Source organism: Thrips palmi, unplaced genomic scaffold (genome assembly GCF_012932325.1).
Source record: "Thrips palmi isolate BJ-2018 unplaced genomic scaffold, TpBJ-2018v1 HiC_scaffold_18, whole genome shotgun sequence".
Lineage (NCBI taxonomy): Eukaryota > Metazoa > Arthropoda > Insecta > Thysanoptera > Thripidae > Thrips > Thrips palmi.
Genome location: NW_023144627.1, coordinates 9,111,125 through 9,124,355, shown reverse-complemented (window position 1 = coordinate 9,124,355; position 13,231 = coordinate 9,111,125). Strand labels below are relative to the sequence as shown.

Sequence of the window (13,231 nt, the reverse complement as noted above, 5' to 3'; positions counted from 1 at the left end):
GAGACATCCGACAGCAGCCGAGCCGGCCTGAGTCATCCCTGGCGACGCTGGCGACCACGAGTGGCAAGTCACCAAGTCACATGTGGTGCAGTCCAGCCCCTCAAGGGCTGCCCGTCACTACACTGGTGCATCGAGGGGAAATTTTGCCCACTTGTTTTGCAGCTCTGCCCCTCCTAGCGGTCGGACATACACCAAGGGAGGATCCAGACAAGGGTTCAGAAAGGGGGAGGGGGGAAATCCTCAGCTGACGTAAGTGGTTAGTTTTGTACCAGTTATTTTCGTCGAAAGAGAGGTACGAACTATTCAGTTTTAAACATTTTTCGACAAGAAAGAAAAGTGAAATGGCAAGGAGATCGCTGCTCTAATCGCCAGCTGCGCTAATCAGTAGCAGACACGCCGTTTAGCTATCTATCCATCTGCTTCAATGTCGCGCCTCTACATTATGACATCGGAAATGGGAAAAAAAGAGTCGCAGAAGAAAAGCAGCCTGGCCGAGTTGCTTCTTCTTCTTATTATTATTCATTTGGACTACTGCACTGTCATGGATTGCCAGTATGGTTAAATCATCGGAAAATGCAGGCGGCCTCTCTCTCCTCTCTTTTGTAGGGCAAAAATAGCATCGAAATTGACCCACCTACATGCCGCACGCGCCATGCCGAAGCGGCGCCGCTGTGACGTGACGACGTGACGGAATGGCCCGAGTCTGCTTCCGATCGTTCCGATCCGTGACCGCGGTGCGCGATCTCTGCTCCGTCAATGTTTACCACTTAACGCGACGCGTCGCGATAGTCTGTGTAATAATAATAATGTACATTGTGCCGATCGCGCATGGCGGCAAGGCGCGGCATGGCGGCCGTGAACCACAGTTGTTTGCCGCACCCTTTGGACCGCGGTCCACGGGGCGGCACGACGGGGACGGGAGGTACAGCTAGGGCGCACCCCCGCGACTTGCCGCCCACGCAGCGGGAAAAACCAGACGACGACAAAAACAAAAAAAACAACCAGAGCAACAACGACGACGAAAAGGTCGGCTGGGCGCGTTTTGAGCTGCAGAGTCGCTAAATGGGACTCGAACCGAACGTGTGACCCCACCAATGGATTGCTCTCCGAACGAGGAATCCATTGGTGGGGTCACACGATCGCTTCGAGTCTCATTTAGCGACTCTGGAGCTCAAAACGCGTCTAGAGTTTTGGCCGCCTCCACCGGTCTTCTGGCCCACTGTGCGGGGCGTGTAGCTTCGCGGTAGCTTCCCCAGCCGCCCCTTGCTCGCCCAGCTGCAGTGCATGCAGTGCACTGTGCAGCCTCACAAACACGGGTCGCTTCCTCCAGCCCCGCCGTGCCGTGCCGCGCCGTGCCGCGCTGCCCCCGGGGAAGTCCCGTTGTCGCCATGAGGAAGCCGAGCGGCAGAATTAGGGCGTCTCTCATTTTATTTATTTGTCCGCTTCGCCTCGCCTGTTTGTCTGGAAGTCTTCGGGGCGCGACTGGTGAAGCGGCACGGGACTCGGCACGGCTCGACTCCGAGTCGGCGCGCGAAATAGCAGTGGCCAGTGGAAGTGGAAGATTTGCCACCCGATTGCCGGTCCACTGGAAAATCAGTTGGGCTCGGCCAGGCTCGGCGCGCGCCGGCCAACAAGATAAGGAGACGGGGCGGCCGCCCGGCTCGCCGCCCAGCCGGACGGGTGCACCTTGCAGGTAAACACGGTCGGGAGCGCGGCAGCCAAACAACGACAGGGGGAGGTCTTTCGGCCCGGCTGCACACTGATTCCGAGAGTCGCTCTGTCTCTCTCGCACCCATGAGACGACTCTCTGCTGGCCGGCTTGCCTTTCGGGCCGCGTGCCGCATCAGTATTCGCGCGCATCACGCGTCAAGGCCACGGCACGGGCGTGCCGCGTGCCGCCACGCGTGCTCACACTGTAGCTAATGCTATCGGCCACCGTCGGAGGGAGATCTTTGATCGCTCTGTCTGTCTTTCATTCATCTTCAGGGTGGCCGGGGGCGGGCCCGAAAGCCAGACGATCATTTGTGGTCCAGGCATTAATTAATTAATTAATCGCAATCGCAATCGCCTGCGGCTTAGGCAAGCCCGTCGCGCCGCCGTGCGCCTCACTGCAGCTGGTTGCCTACCTCACCATTGCCATTACCATTACGGGCTAGGCCGCAACAGAGGGGGAGACGAGTCCTGGCTAGCGTCTTGGCTGGCGTCTGTCTTCTCGTGGGTTTGAGCCGACAAAATTCGGCCCGTTTAAATTTGGAAAGCAGGCGAGCCGTTCAAAATGCTGCGTTCAATTGACGATTTTTTGTTTTTGTTTTCCAACGTTGGCCCTAATTGTGGAAGGCCTTGCCGACAGGTTGGCGGGTCGCTGCGTTATCTGGAGGCGATAGCGCAGCGACGCCGTCGCCTTTCCGGGCCTCGCAGTCCAGAGAGGCACCTAAAGACGGGGACCGTAGCGACCGCCAGCCGCCACGCGGTGACACTGCAGGACGAGCGCCGCCACCTGCGAGGCCCCGAGGCCCCAGAGGCCCGCGACGCACGTGCGCGTCGCCCAGTCGCCCGACGCCACCAGGACGTCAATGGCAGGCGGCTGGGCACGCGATAAGGACAACTCTTCCATTAATTTTACTGTTGGCTCTTCGATGGAACTCTTTTGAAAATTTTTAATCAGTTTATTTTTTGAAAGTTTTGGCTTTTAAATGCTCTTTGCAACGGCGCGCTCCGGCTATCGCCCGTGATCTGGAGCTGGTCACGGACGGACAGAGCGCACAGTGGGTCAGAAGACCGGCGCAGGCGGCCAAAACTCCAGACGCGCTTTGAGCTCCAGAGTCGCTAAATGGGAGTCGAACCGAACGTGTGACCCCACCAATGGACTCCTCGTTCAGAGAGCAATCCATGGGTGGGGTCACACGTTCGGTTCGAGTCCGCTTTAGCGACTCTGAGCTCAAAACGCGTCTAGAGTTTTGTCCGCCTCCACCGGTCGTCTGGCCCACTGTGCGCGGCGCGGCGGTGGACGTCGTGGGGGGCGTCGCGTGGCGGCGCGGCGGCAAGGTTCCGCGCTCCGCGGTGGATGGCGGGCGGCGGGTTCAGTCGCGGCCAGTGCCGCCAGCGTGTTGCCGTGCTGGTTGCTTTGCGCCGCTTTGCGCGCTTCCAAAACAATCCGTACCAGTGGCGTGGCGTCGGACCGGTCCCGCTCCAACCAACCCAGCGCGGGCCCCTCGGGTGAGTAGCACAGCAATCCATCTCTCTGGCCTGGCAACGGATCAAAACTTGTGGGCATTTAATTTATGAGTGTTCGATTTGGTGTCGGAGTAACGCCCGCCGCTTCGGCGGTTAGGGTCGTGGAGTCTAGTGACCCAGATTTACCAGTGGCGTGCCTTTAACTCACTTGAGAGCACTAGGGGGAAGTCCAGAGCCCACTTGCACGCGCCCCGCCCGGCCCCGTCGCACAGTGCATTAGCATTAAACAGCTCCATTTTTTCTGAGCATCGCTCTGAGCGTGAGTGGTCTTCTGGATGACGGCAGCGGACGTCACTGCGACCACCAAATGAACGGCAGCCACTGTCAAAATACGAAATCAACGGTGAAAGGCTGTTATAGCGTGCGTGCTCTCTTCGCTGTCTCTGTCGCACCGGCACGGGCCGCCCCGCGAGTGCGAGAGAGACAGCGCGGTGCGGTCCAGCCAGGATGTCGCGTGCACCCCGGCCGCTATCTGCAGGCCGGCTCCGAGCATGCTCGTCGCTCTGTCTCTCTCGCACCCTGACGTACCGCCCCGCGAGCGCGAGAGAGAGCAACGAAAGCACACTCGGGATCGGGCTGCTGGCCTGCTCTCTCTGCCCTCGCGTTCGGAAAGGACGCTTGAATGCCGTTGAATGCAAGGATCGGCGAAAACGAAAAGTAGAGCGGCTGCCTTTGTCGCGTTGGCGTTGGTGCTTTCCTTTGTTTTCCCACTGCACAGTGTGCCAGAAGGCCGGTGGAGGCGGCCAAAGCTCCAGGCGCGTTTTGAGCTCCGGAGTCGCTAAACAGGACTCGAACCGAACGTGTGACCCCACCAATGGTTTGCTCTCCGTACGAGGAATCAATCGGTGGGGTCACACGTTCGGTTCGTCGAGTCCCATTCAGCGACTCTGGAGCTCAAAACGCGTCTAGAGTTTTGGCCGCCTCCACCGGTCGTCTGGCCCACAGTGCACTGTTTCGCACTCCGCCGCGATTTTCCTGTGCTTTTCCGACGGACCGGACACGCGTGTTCGCCGCGGTGAAGGCGTCCCTTGTCTTCCCTCATCGCCTTGCCTTGTCTTTCCTTGTCTTTCGACGACAATGGTGCCCGTTCTCGTCACGTGCACGTGTATGGCCGCGAAGTGGTGGGCACACGAGACTGCGACAACGGTCGATCGTCTGAAAATACTGCAGGTGTGCAGGTGACCCTTGAAACTGAATCGCGCATCTCAGAACGCTTATCGGTGAAACAGCACCATCCGTCGTGTGCACGCTCGAGCGCCTGCAAGGTAGGCCACAGGCCCGGCCCGTCAGACACCGGTGAAGAGACGGTGGCCTACCTTGCCCCTGATGCCTCCACGGCGCAAGGTAGGCCACCGTCTCTTCACCGGTGTCCTCCAGAACGGGCCCGTGGCCTACCCCACAGGCGCTAAAAGTCAAAATTTCTCTTTATTTTCTTTCTCTCAGTAGATTTGTTGTCATCCAAGGACAGTCGCTTGGAGTCCGTCGAAACTCAGCCGGCACTCAGTGAGGCCGTCGAAACCAAACCGGGGCAAAGAAACAAAACTGCAGAAAACAAGAACCCGGGCCACGGCCGCCACGGCCACGACGCGGAAATGATACGAAATAAAATCTAAAACAAACGGGAGGAGGGGAGGGGAGGGGGCGAACAGCTGTGAAAGGGGCGGGGCGGTGAGGGGAGGGGATAGGCCAGCAGTCTGGTGGTGGAGGGGGTAGCACGCAGCAGCAGAAGCACCAAAACAGCTGTGTTGCGATGTAAATAGAGTAAAAGAGTCACTCTGGCGCACTTCTCAAGCCGAACGAGCTGATATCATGAAAGACAAAGTGTCTTACTGGATGGAAGGGACTACCAGGAGACTCAAGGGGTTTCTCTAAAGGTGAGAATCGGTTTGCTATCGCGCTGACTGCTCAGTGAGGCCCCCTCTAACCTCGGGGCTGCCACTGTCAGAACAAAGGAAGCAACTCGTCTGGGGTGAATCACCCACCAGCACGAGTCCAGTACCGTTTGTCAGCTGGGCGATGCGGTCCAGGTGTTTTCAAGAGCGGTATTATGAGACAGTACTTTAGAACTTAGTTCACTCTGTTAGGGGCTTTCTCGTCCTGTGACAAGTTTAAGCTGTTGTGTAGAAACCTTTATCTCAGGATTCTATATTCTATTTGTTCTCTTTGTTTCCAAATTTATTCAGTGGTATGTGTGTGTAGTCCTGACAATTTCATTTTACCGTTACAGGGAGGTGACGCATAAAGTCTGCTGAGTGTCGTGGCAAAAAATTGACTGACAATGTGGAAACATTTGGAGGCAGGCAGCTCGCCTGTGGATTGGTGTGAGGGAAATTACCTCATATCACCCCTCATTGCTGAATTTGTGAACACGGTAAGTACACGTTATTACATTTCCACGCATTTCCATGAGCATCTTATGCTCAATTTGCTAATTTTTTGAAAAACCATTTACAGTTCAGCAATGTGTTATTCTTCCTGATGCCACCGGTGCTGATGCACTTGTTCCGAGATTATGGCCGCTTTGTGAACCCAGCAATTCATGGGATCTGGGCCATGCTGATGGTTGTCGGAGCCAGTTCTGCATACTTCCATGCCACACTGTCCCTCATTGGTCAACTGCTCGATGAGTGTGCCATTCTGTGGGTCATCCTTGCAGGGTTTACATTGTTTCTACCCAGGCGCCATTTTCCTCTGGTGGTGCAAAATGACAGGTATTGATACGTTTTTGTGTGTTCATTACGGTTTCTATGCTCATCATAAAATTATTCACTAATTCTTTATTGTCTGTGGATTTAGGAAGAAACTCAGTTTAGTTTTCCTGATTTTTGGTGTCTTTGCCACTGGCTTGGCCCTGGTGCATCCAGCCATTAATGCTTTTGTGCTGATGGTTCTGGGTATACCAGCTCTTTTCTTCATGGTTTTGGAGCTACGAAGGTGGGTGTGAATTTTTTCGAAAGTGCAGCTTGTGTGTTGTGTCTGTCAGTTTAGCTTATAGTATCGTTTTATTTCAGGGTGAAAGATGGGCGAGTCTATCGTCTTGGAGTTCGCTGCTGTGCTGTATGGTTGCTGTCAGTTAGCTGCTGGATAAATGACCGTCTGTTTTGTGAAGCTTGGTCCTCCATCAACTTCCCATATTTACACGGACTGTGGCATATTCTGATATTTATTGCTTCATACACTGTATGTGTATTATTTGCATACTTTTCTGTCAGTGATGAGAAACCATTGCGGAAACCTCTCTTGAGGTACTGGCCAAGCAACAATTTTGAACTTGGTATCCCTTACGTTGCCATTCAAGATAGGGATAGTGGCAATGAGTACTGGAAAGAGAAAGATGTCTATGCTTGATTTTCTGTCAGAAAGTTAATGCATATGCCTCAAAGAAACAAGCAAAAATTCAGTTAACATATGCTTGAGTTGTAAGCGGCCATGTTACCAGTGCCTTTCCATCAATGGAGTATTATATGAAGTATTACAAGATGCTATACCAAATCTTGAGTTAAACGCACACTTGCTAAAAATTGTGATAAGTTGTAAAAACAAGTATTGCAGGTGCATATCTTCTGCTATCTGTTTTCCATCCCCTATATTACTTTTTCCAGTTTCCACTCTAGAATACCAAATCTTAAGTTAGATCTGATTAGTTCCACCACCACTTCCTTTAGATGGAACAAGGTATTGTACTGTGTTATTTTATCCAAATGTTTAGTGATATAGTATAGTCTCTACATTCTTTCAGTGATAAAAATGTTTGTTAAAAAAAAAACATAGGCCATTTTAATTTTAGAATGAACATACCTATTCTATATTATTCATGACATTGTAACTGTCTATATTTTTTATGTTACTATATTGTTAATTTGTTTGCTTGTGATTTTTATACAATTGTGAAATTAGAAGAGTCATTAGTTGCTGTGTATTTATGTTTGTGCATTTTGTGTTATTATCTACCTATTATTTTTTTATCTCATTGATTTGTAATTTTGTTTCCCTTTTTATCTGTATGAACAATTTTTTTCAGTTTGAAGAATCCCACCACTGACTTGAATTTTAACGGTATCTGTCACTTTTGTGTACAGGAGATCATGTTGGTTTATGCACAGTGGAGCAGGTTTCATAAGTTCTGGTCCTTTTCTTTGTTTGCTGCACTAAGGAGTTTCTGCCACATCCATAGATGTGTACTGGCTTCTGCAATGGTTCTGGCAAAGGAGACATTTTAATGAAAAAATGAGGTGGAAGTAATTTGTGAAATGTTTAAAGCGGGCTCCACTCTAATTTTATTTACATAACTGTGTGTGCCAATCAATGATGAAACTGGTGCAGGGACAAATAAAAATTGAAAATATTTTTGTCTCTCTGGAATTTTTTTATTCATCCTTAGCCTTTTAATTAACACAAGCAGGGTATACTTTTTAAAATGATGAACTTTACATTCCTTTAATCGTAGTTCTTTAGTTCGTGAACTCTCCACGGAAGCGAACTATGTTCCTCTCAGTTTCAAGGACCTTGACTTCATATAAAATTTCAGGTTGAGCGAGTTGAGCCTTTATTCCATCCCAAATAAACACTGCTACATTCTCTGCAGTGCTGACAACATCCCTAGGGAAAAAATATGTGGGAAATGTCAGAGATCTTCTGTAAACTTGTACGATGGTTTAAATGTTTACACTGCTACTTACTTAAAGTATGGCACATCCTTATCTATATTCTTGTGGTCAATCGTGTCCATTATAGCCTTCTTCATGTAAATTTTCAGATCATTGATGTTCATTACCATTCCTGTGGCTCTGTCAATGGGTCCTCGGAGAGTCACCTCAACTGGGACACAGCAGGAGGAGGGAAAAGACTTTTACGCTTCAGATTTCACTAGAGGCAGACTCCTCACACTTCATCATCAGATAACTTACTAACGTAGTTGTGCCCTTGGCCATGAAAATTGTTGCCTGCCCCATACGTTTTCTTGTTCTGCTCATCACTAAGCAGAGGACTAGAATGTGAGGAAACATAACGGTTAAACTGGCCAGTTAAAATCTGCAAAAATGAAGTATTGATAAGGGCAATGTTTTGGTTTACCTGTGTAAGCGATGACAAGCACTGATAATTTCTTTTCTAGTCAAGTAACCAATAGGCAAGGAAGACATTTTCCATAGGCCTGTGTTGGAAGCTGTGCTGAGACAAACTGGAGTGGCTGGAGTCAGTGAGGCACCTTATATAACTTGTCCTTCACCACAGAAAAAAAAAGAATAGAAAAAAAAAGACATGAAGAAGTATCCCACAAGAGGGCAGACAACTTCCTTGGCTCTTTTTAAAATTTATTCTATTGTCTCTTGCTTGCTTGAGACACTTCAAATTATACAATTTGAACAGGCATTAGTTACTGTGTGAATGTTTGTTCATTTTTTGTCATTACCTACCCATATAATTGTTATCTCTTTGATTCTTAATTTGGTTCACTTTTTCTCCCACTGAATAATTTTTCTGTTTGTTTGAAGAGTCCTGCCAATGACATGAATTTTATTCATATCTGCTACTTTTGTGTACAGGAAACTATTTTGGTTTATGTAATTTTAATGACATAACAGTGCGTGCCAGTGATGGAACTGGTGAAGGGAAAAATTGAAATTGAGTATATTTTTGCCTCTCTGTAATTTATATTTATTCTTAGCCTTAATGAACACAAGCAGAGTATATTTTGTAAATGGTATATATTATATATCTTTTGTCATATTTCTCTAGTTTGTGTACTCTCCACGGAAGCGAATAATGTTCTTCTCAGTTTCAAAGATCTTGACTTCATACAAAATTTCTGGTTGAGGAAGTTGAGCCTTCAGTCCATCCCACACAAACACAGCAACGTGCTCTGTGGTGCTGACAACATCCCTAGAAAAAACGGGTACAGGAAATGTTAGAGGTCATCCGAGACTTGTATGGTGGTATAAATGTTTACACTGCTACTCACTTAAAGTATGGCACATCCTTATCAATATTCTTGTGGTCCATTGTGTCCATTATAGCTTTCTTCATGTAAATTTTCAGATCATTGATGTTCATTACCATTCCTGTAGCCCTGTCAATGGGGCCTCGGAGAGTCACCTCAACTAGAACGCAGCGGAAAGAGAGAGGAGAATTTTACACTTCAGATAATTTTGAGCTATACTCCTCAAATTTTATTGTAAGATTACTTACTAACGTAGTTGTGCCCATGGCCATGAAAATTGTTGCACTTCCCATAAGTTTCCTTGTTCTGCTCATCACTAAGCTGAGGACTAAAACATAGCAAGAGGAAAAATAATAATGTAAATGTAAATTAAATAAAGTATTGATAAGCGCATGGCATCTTTCGTCTTACCTGTGTAAGCGATGACAAGCACTGATAATTTCTTTTCTAGTCAAATAACCAATAGGCAAGGAAGACATTTTCGATTGAACTGTGTTGGAAGCTGTGCTGAGGCAAACTGGAGAGCCTGGAGTAGGTGAGGCACCTTATATAACTTGTCCTTCACCACAGAAAAAAAAAAGAAACATGAAGAAGAATTCCAATGAGGTATAGATCCTGTTACTGAGCAGGTTATATAAGAGGGCGGACAACTTCCTCACTGAAACTTACCACAAATCACAGAGAAAATGAATTTCGAGAGTTTTCCAAGCGACGCTCGATAATTCTACCACTTTCTTTTAATCTAAAACTGCACCAAACATTGTGAAAACCACCTAGCAGAAGACACGGAGCAGAAACAAGTGGTTTGGCTGCTGTCCCTGACTGCATGGTGTATCGCCAGGGAAGCGCCGGGGTGCGAGAGAGATAGCATTCGGCAGATGCGAGGGAAAGAGAGAGATGGAGACAACTAAAACGTCGATAAAGCAGAGGGCGCGCTAGTCGCTATCTGTTTGTAAACTTTCTCATACTTATAAACGAATGGCCAACCGAAGAATGTAACAGGTTGCCCTGCCGCCTTTCTTCGCTTTTCACCGGGCTTTTCTCGCTGCGATTTGTGAAAGAGGCCTCACAAACGTTTGACCGGACCGAGCTTGTCTGTGAGGCCATCCTAGAACTGCATCACCACATCAATCTCCACTGCTCCACAAGTTCGTCCCCGTGCCTGACCTACTACACGGTGGGTGGTGGGGGTCAACGTCCTTCGTGTGCCGTCAAGTACTGTCAGTTCTGGGCCTGTTTGTTGTCTGCATCTCGCAAGCCGGTCAACGCTTCGCGCTTCGCTTCGCCACTTCTCTGATTAGGCCGGCCCGTTTTTGGGTCACACCGCCGCAACGGCAGCGACGGCAGCAAGCGACGCGCCGGCAGGCACTCCAAGCGCCCCCGCCGAGAAGGTAGGTCTGCCTGGTCTGCCCTGCCCACTGCGTCGTCTGCACTGTGAGCCTATTTCCAAGACTCGCACTAAAAGCAAGTCCGTGTTGACTTAGATCCCCGCTTTCGTCTTGGTCGTACTGCTCATTGAAACCTTAGGCAGTTTTCACATCTGCTGGCCCGTTGAAACCATGCCATAATTTTGTTTCATGTTTGAGGAATGTAACGAGCAAAAAAACCCAATGTTCTAGCTTCCCTGTCCCGTGTTGCCTCTGCCCTTCCCCCCCAGTCACCATGAGGCTGGTTATTTTGGACTCCGCTGACTTTGTGGCGGATTGGTCTGCTAAGTATGTTCTCAAGAAGATAAAGCAATTCAAGCCTGGTCCCGATAAGTACTTTGTCTTGGGACTGCCTACTGGTACGTATATCAGGTTCCTCGATGCTCAGTAGATAGTTAAATAATTTTATGATGTTACAAGATGTAGTCACCTTGGTAGTTGGTAATGTGCACTATAAGCTTCCTTGCCTTGCTCAGGTGGTACTCCTCTTGGGATGTACAAGAAGCTTATAGAGTTCCATAAGGCGGGTCGATTATCCTTTAAGTATGTGAAAACTTTCAACATGGACGAGTATGTTGGTAAGTGCCCCAGTCCCTTATGTGAGTTGCTGTTTGAAAACCTTTTCCATTTAATTGGAGCTGTTGTGAATTTCCTAGTTGACATTCAGTACTTCAGTTTTGTGCACAGAAAATTGGACTGCTTGATTCAGAAGTGAAACCTTGACATTTCCTTTTTGTTTCAAGGCTTGCCGAGAGACCACCATGAAAGTTATCACTACTACATGTGGAACAACTTCTTCAAGCACATCGACATCGATCCAGCAAATGCCCATTTGTTGGATGGCAATGCTGCTGACTTGGAAGCAGAGTGTAACAAGTTTGAAAGATTAATCAAAGAAGCTGGTGGAATTCACTTATTTATTGGAGGTGTGTAGGTTGTGTCATTTGGAATTCTACTTATCAGTGTATTTTTTGTCAGTAATTTTTTTTTTTTACTATTTCAGGCATTGGACCTGATGGTCACATTGCATTCAATGAACCTGGATCATCCCTGGCTTCTCGCACACGTGTCAAAACTCTTGCCCAAGACACACTGGAGGCCAATGCCCGTTTCTTTGACAACGATATAAACAAAGTGCCTAAACAGGCACTTACAGTGGGGGTTGCCACTGTTATGGATGCTGATGAGGTTTGCTATTAGTGCAAAATTTATTAATTTTATTTTTAGTTAAAAAAATGAATAATAAATTTTTTGTTATGAATGTTGCAGGTCATGATTTTGATCACAGGAGCACACAAGTCATTTGCTCTATACAAGGCAGTTGAAGAGGGAGTTAACCATATGTGGACTGTGTCTGCATTCCAACAACATCCCCACACCTTGATAATTTGCGATGAAGATGCCACTTTGGAACTGAGGGTTAAAACAGTGAAATATTTCAAGGTAATGCCGTAATGCCTAGCACTCTTAACTTAATATTTTTATTAATATGAAATTGCTTTTTAATAACTGTGGTCGTTTTCAGTTTTGCTTTTGCTTCACATGGGTTGCAGGTTCTGTTGTGTCATTCTCAATTGGTTGGTTTTTGTTTCAGAATTTGTCTCTGGTCCACAGTCGACTCATCGACGAAGATGCCCCTTGATGCACCCACCACAGACCAAGAGACTTTCTTCTTTTCTGTCGATCTTTGTCAATCTTACCTGTCATTTGCAATTTTTTAAAAAAGGGAAAAAAACTGGATTGGTGAGGGTATTTTAAATTTTAAGAATGTTATGTTCTTATCATTTTCTGAGAACATTTGTGATACAATTTTCATGCAGTTGCACTGATTGACTGTGCTCATATTTTATACATACCAATTTTGTTATTTGCCAAGCAAGAACTGAATTTTATGTCACTTATTCAGAAGTAACTGGTGCCATTGTTTTTCATTGTTACCTTCTGATAAAACAACTGAACCTTTCACATTTATACTACTGTTTATCTTGTGATAAAAAAAATAGCATTTAAAAAATAGAACCATATTTTTGCCCAATAAATTTGTGTTTTGCCTATTGTTTTGAACACCTTTACAAGTCCTACATTTTACATCAGTATCCCATAATCTAAAAAACACTTTAAGCAAAGCCCCTCAAAAAGTGCAACTAAACTTGGGGTTGCCCTGCAAGGGTGGGAAGGCGTTTTTGTGTTTTTAGTTTGAATAGCTCTGAAGGAATTGACTTCTGGGAAGCTTTCGGAAAAATTCGAGGGCAATGAAGAGTCAGGTGGTTAACAAGGTCGCGAAATTAGTGTGGTGATAATTTATTGAAGACCCCTCCCCGCCAGCTTCCTCTGGTGCTGCGTGGTCCGGGTGGTCCGGTTGGGGTGGCGGTGGGACCGCGCGCCGCCGCTCCGCGCTCTTCCATCATAATGGATTTTAATTCCTTTTCTTAACAGCCTCTCCTTTTAATAAAGCTTATATCGCTGCGCACATTTTTAATTTAATCTGGCAGCCGTCTCTTGTTTTCTTGCTGCCTCCCCTGTGGCTACTCGGCTCCAGACCCGCCACCGCCACCGCCCTCAGCGCGCTCAGCGGTCATGTTCTAAATCCCGCCCCGCCGCGCCCCGCCCTGGCCACGGTCCGCGCGGGGAG

The 13,231-nt window shown here is 47.8% G+C and overlaps 4 protein-coding genes across 6 annotated transcripts; 2 read left to right on the top strand and 2 right to left on the bottom strand.

The window, feature by feature from the left end:
- The first annotated feature begins 3,080 nt into the window (after nucleotides 1-3,080).
- On the top strand, nucleotides 3,081-7,587 carry LOC117644576 (alkaline ceramidase). Of its 3 annotated transcripts, none has more exons than XM_034384148.1 (5): nucleotides 3,081-3,216; nucleotides 5,462-5,605; nucleotides 5,689-5,945; nucleotides 6,031-6,168; nucleotides 6,246-7,587. In XM_034384148.1, exons 2-5 carry the CDS (start codon nucleotides 5,513-5,515, stop codon nucleotides 6,580-6,582), a joined length of 825 nt encoding a protein of 274 aa, XP_034240039.1. In that variant the 5' UTR covers nucleotides 3,081-3,216; nucleotides 5,462-5,512; the 3' UTR covers nucleotides 6,583-7,587. The 3 variants fall into 3 exon arrangements, with proteins under 3 accessions (XP_034240039.1, XP_034240038.1, XP_034240040.1); XM_034384147.1 differs by lacking the exon at nucleotides 3,081-3,216 and adding an exon at nucleotides 4,926-5,108; XM_034384149.1 differs by lacking the exon at nucleotides 3,081-3,216 and adding an exon at nucleotides 5,124-5,276.
- Nucleotides 7,580-8,736, bottom strand: LOC117644580 (6-pyruvoyl tetrahydrobiopterin synthase-like). Its single transcript, XM_034384152.1, has 4 exons — nucleotides 8,308-8,736; nucleotides 8,142-8,221; nucleotides 7,914-8,052; nucleotides 7,580-7,833 (listed from the first exon to the last, which is right to left on the bottom strand). Exons 1-4 carry the CDS (start codon nucleotides 8,373-8,375, stop codon nucleotides 7,686-7,688), a joined length of 435 nt encoding a protein of 144 aa, XP_034240043.1. The 5' UTR covers nucleotides 8,376-8,736; the 3' UTR covers nucleotides 7,580-7,685.
- A 125-nt stretch (nucleotides 8,737-8,861) lies between these two features.
- Nucleotides 8,862-10,054, bottom strand: LOC117644579 (6-pyruvoyl tetrahydrobiopterin synthase). Its single transcript, XM_034384151.1, has 5 exons — nucleotides 9,842-10,054; nucleotides 9,584-9,731; nucleotides 9,421-9,500; nucleotides 9,194-9,332; nucleotides 8,862-9,114 (listed from the first exon to the last, which is right to left on the bottom strand). The coding sequence occupies exons 2-5, from the start codon at nucleotides 9,649-9,651 to the stop codon at nucleotides 8,967-8,969; spliced, it is 435 nt and encodes a 144-aa protein (XP_034240042.1). The 5' UTR covers nucleotides 9,652-9,731; nucleotides 9,842-10,054; the 3' UTR covers nucleotides 8,862-8,966.
- A 100-nt stretch (nucleotides 10,055-10,154) lies between these two features.
- On the top strand, nucleotides 10,155-12,638 carry LOC117644577 (glucosamine-6-phosphate isomerase). The gene is made up of 7 exons (XM_034384150.1): nucleotides 10,155-10,563; nucleotides 10,792-10,958; nucleotides 11,076-11,177; nucleotides 11,343-11,525; nucleotides 11,603-11,787; nucleotides 11,869-12,042; nucleotides 12,194-12,638. The coding sequence occupies exons 2-7, from the start codon at nucleotides 10,835-10,837 to the stop codon at nucleotides 12,239-12,241; spliced, it is 816 nt and encodes a 271-aa protein (XP_034240041.1). The 5' UTR covers nucleotides 10,155-10,563; nucleotides 10,792-10,834; the 3' UTR covers nucleotides 12,242-12,638.
- The last annotated feature ends 593 nt before the right edge of the window (nucleotides 12,639-13,231 follow it).

What these genes read in the sequence shown, in the direction of transcription:
- LOC117644576 (XM_034384148.1), top strand. Translation starts at nt 5,513, where the DNA reads ATGTGGAAACATTTGGAGGCAGGCAGCTCGCCTGTGGATTGGTGTGAG. An exon ending in CTGGTGGTGCAAAATGACAG is followed by an intron (nt 5,946 to 6,030) that starts GTATTGATACGT and finishes CTGTGGATTTAG; the next exon opens with GAAGAAACTCAGTTTAGTTT. An exon ending in ATGGTTTTGGAGCTACGAAG is followed by an intron (nt 6,169 to 6,245) that starts GTGGGTGTGAAT and finishes GTTTTATTTCAG; the next exon opens with GGTGAAAGATGGGCGAGTCT.
- LOC117644580 (XM_034384152.1), bottom strand. Translation starts at nt 8,375, where the DNA reads ATGTCTTCCTTGCCTATTGGTTACTTGACTAGAAAAGAAATTATCAGT. An exon ending in GCTTGTCATCGCTTACACAG is followed by an intron (nt 8,222 to 8,307) that starts GTAAACCAAAAC and finishes CTCACATTCTAG; the next exon opens with TCCTCTGCTTAGTGATGAGC. An exon ending in AAGGATGTGCCATACTTTAA is followed by an intron (nt 7,834 to 7,913) that starts GTAAGTAGCAGT and finishes TTTTTTCCCTAG; the next exon opens with GGATGTTGTCAGCACTGCAG.
- LOC117644579 (XM_034384151.1), bottom strand. Translation starts at nt 9,651, where the DNA reads ATGTCTTCCTTGCCTATTGGTTATTTGACTAGAAAAGAAATTATCAGT. An exon ending in GCTTGTCATCGCTTACACAG is followed by an intron (nt 9,501 to 9,583) that starts GTAAGACGAAAG and finishes GCTATGTTTTAG; the next exon opens with TCCTCAGCTTAGTGATGAGC. An exon ending in AAGGATGTGCCATACTTTAA is followed by an intron (nt 9,115 to 9,193) that starts GTGAGTAGCAGT and finishes CGTTTTTTCTAG; the next exon opens with GGATGTTGTCAGCACCACAG.
- LOC117644577 (XM_034384150.1), top strand. Translation starts at nt 10,835, where the DNA reads ATGAGGCTGGTTATTTTGGACTCCGCTGACTTTGTGGCGGATTGGTCT. An exon ending in TGTCTTGGGACTGCCTACTG is followed by an intron (nt 10,959 to 11,075) that starts GTACGTATATCA and finishes TGCCTTGCTCAG; the next exon opens with GTGGTACTCCTCTTGGGATG. An exon ending in AAACAGTGAAATATTTCAAG is followed by an intron (nt 12,043 to 12,193) that starts GTAATGCCGTAA and finishes TTTTTGTTTCAG; the next exon opens with AATTTGTCTCTGGTCCACAG.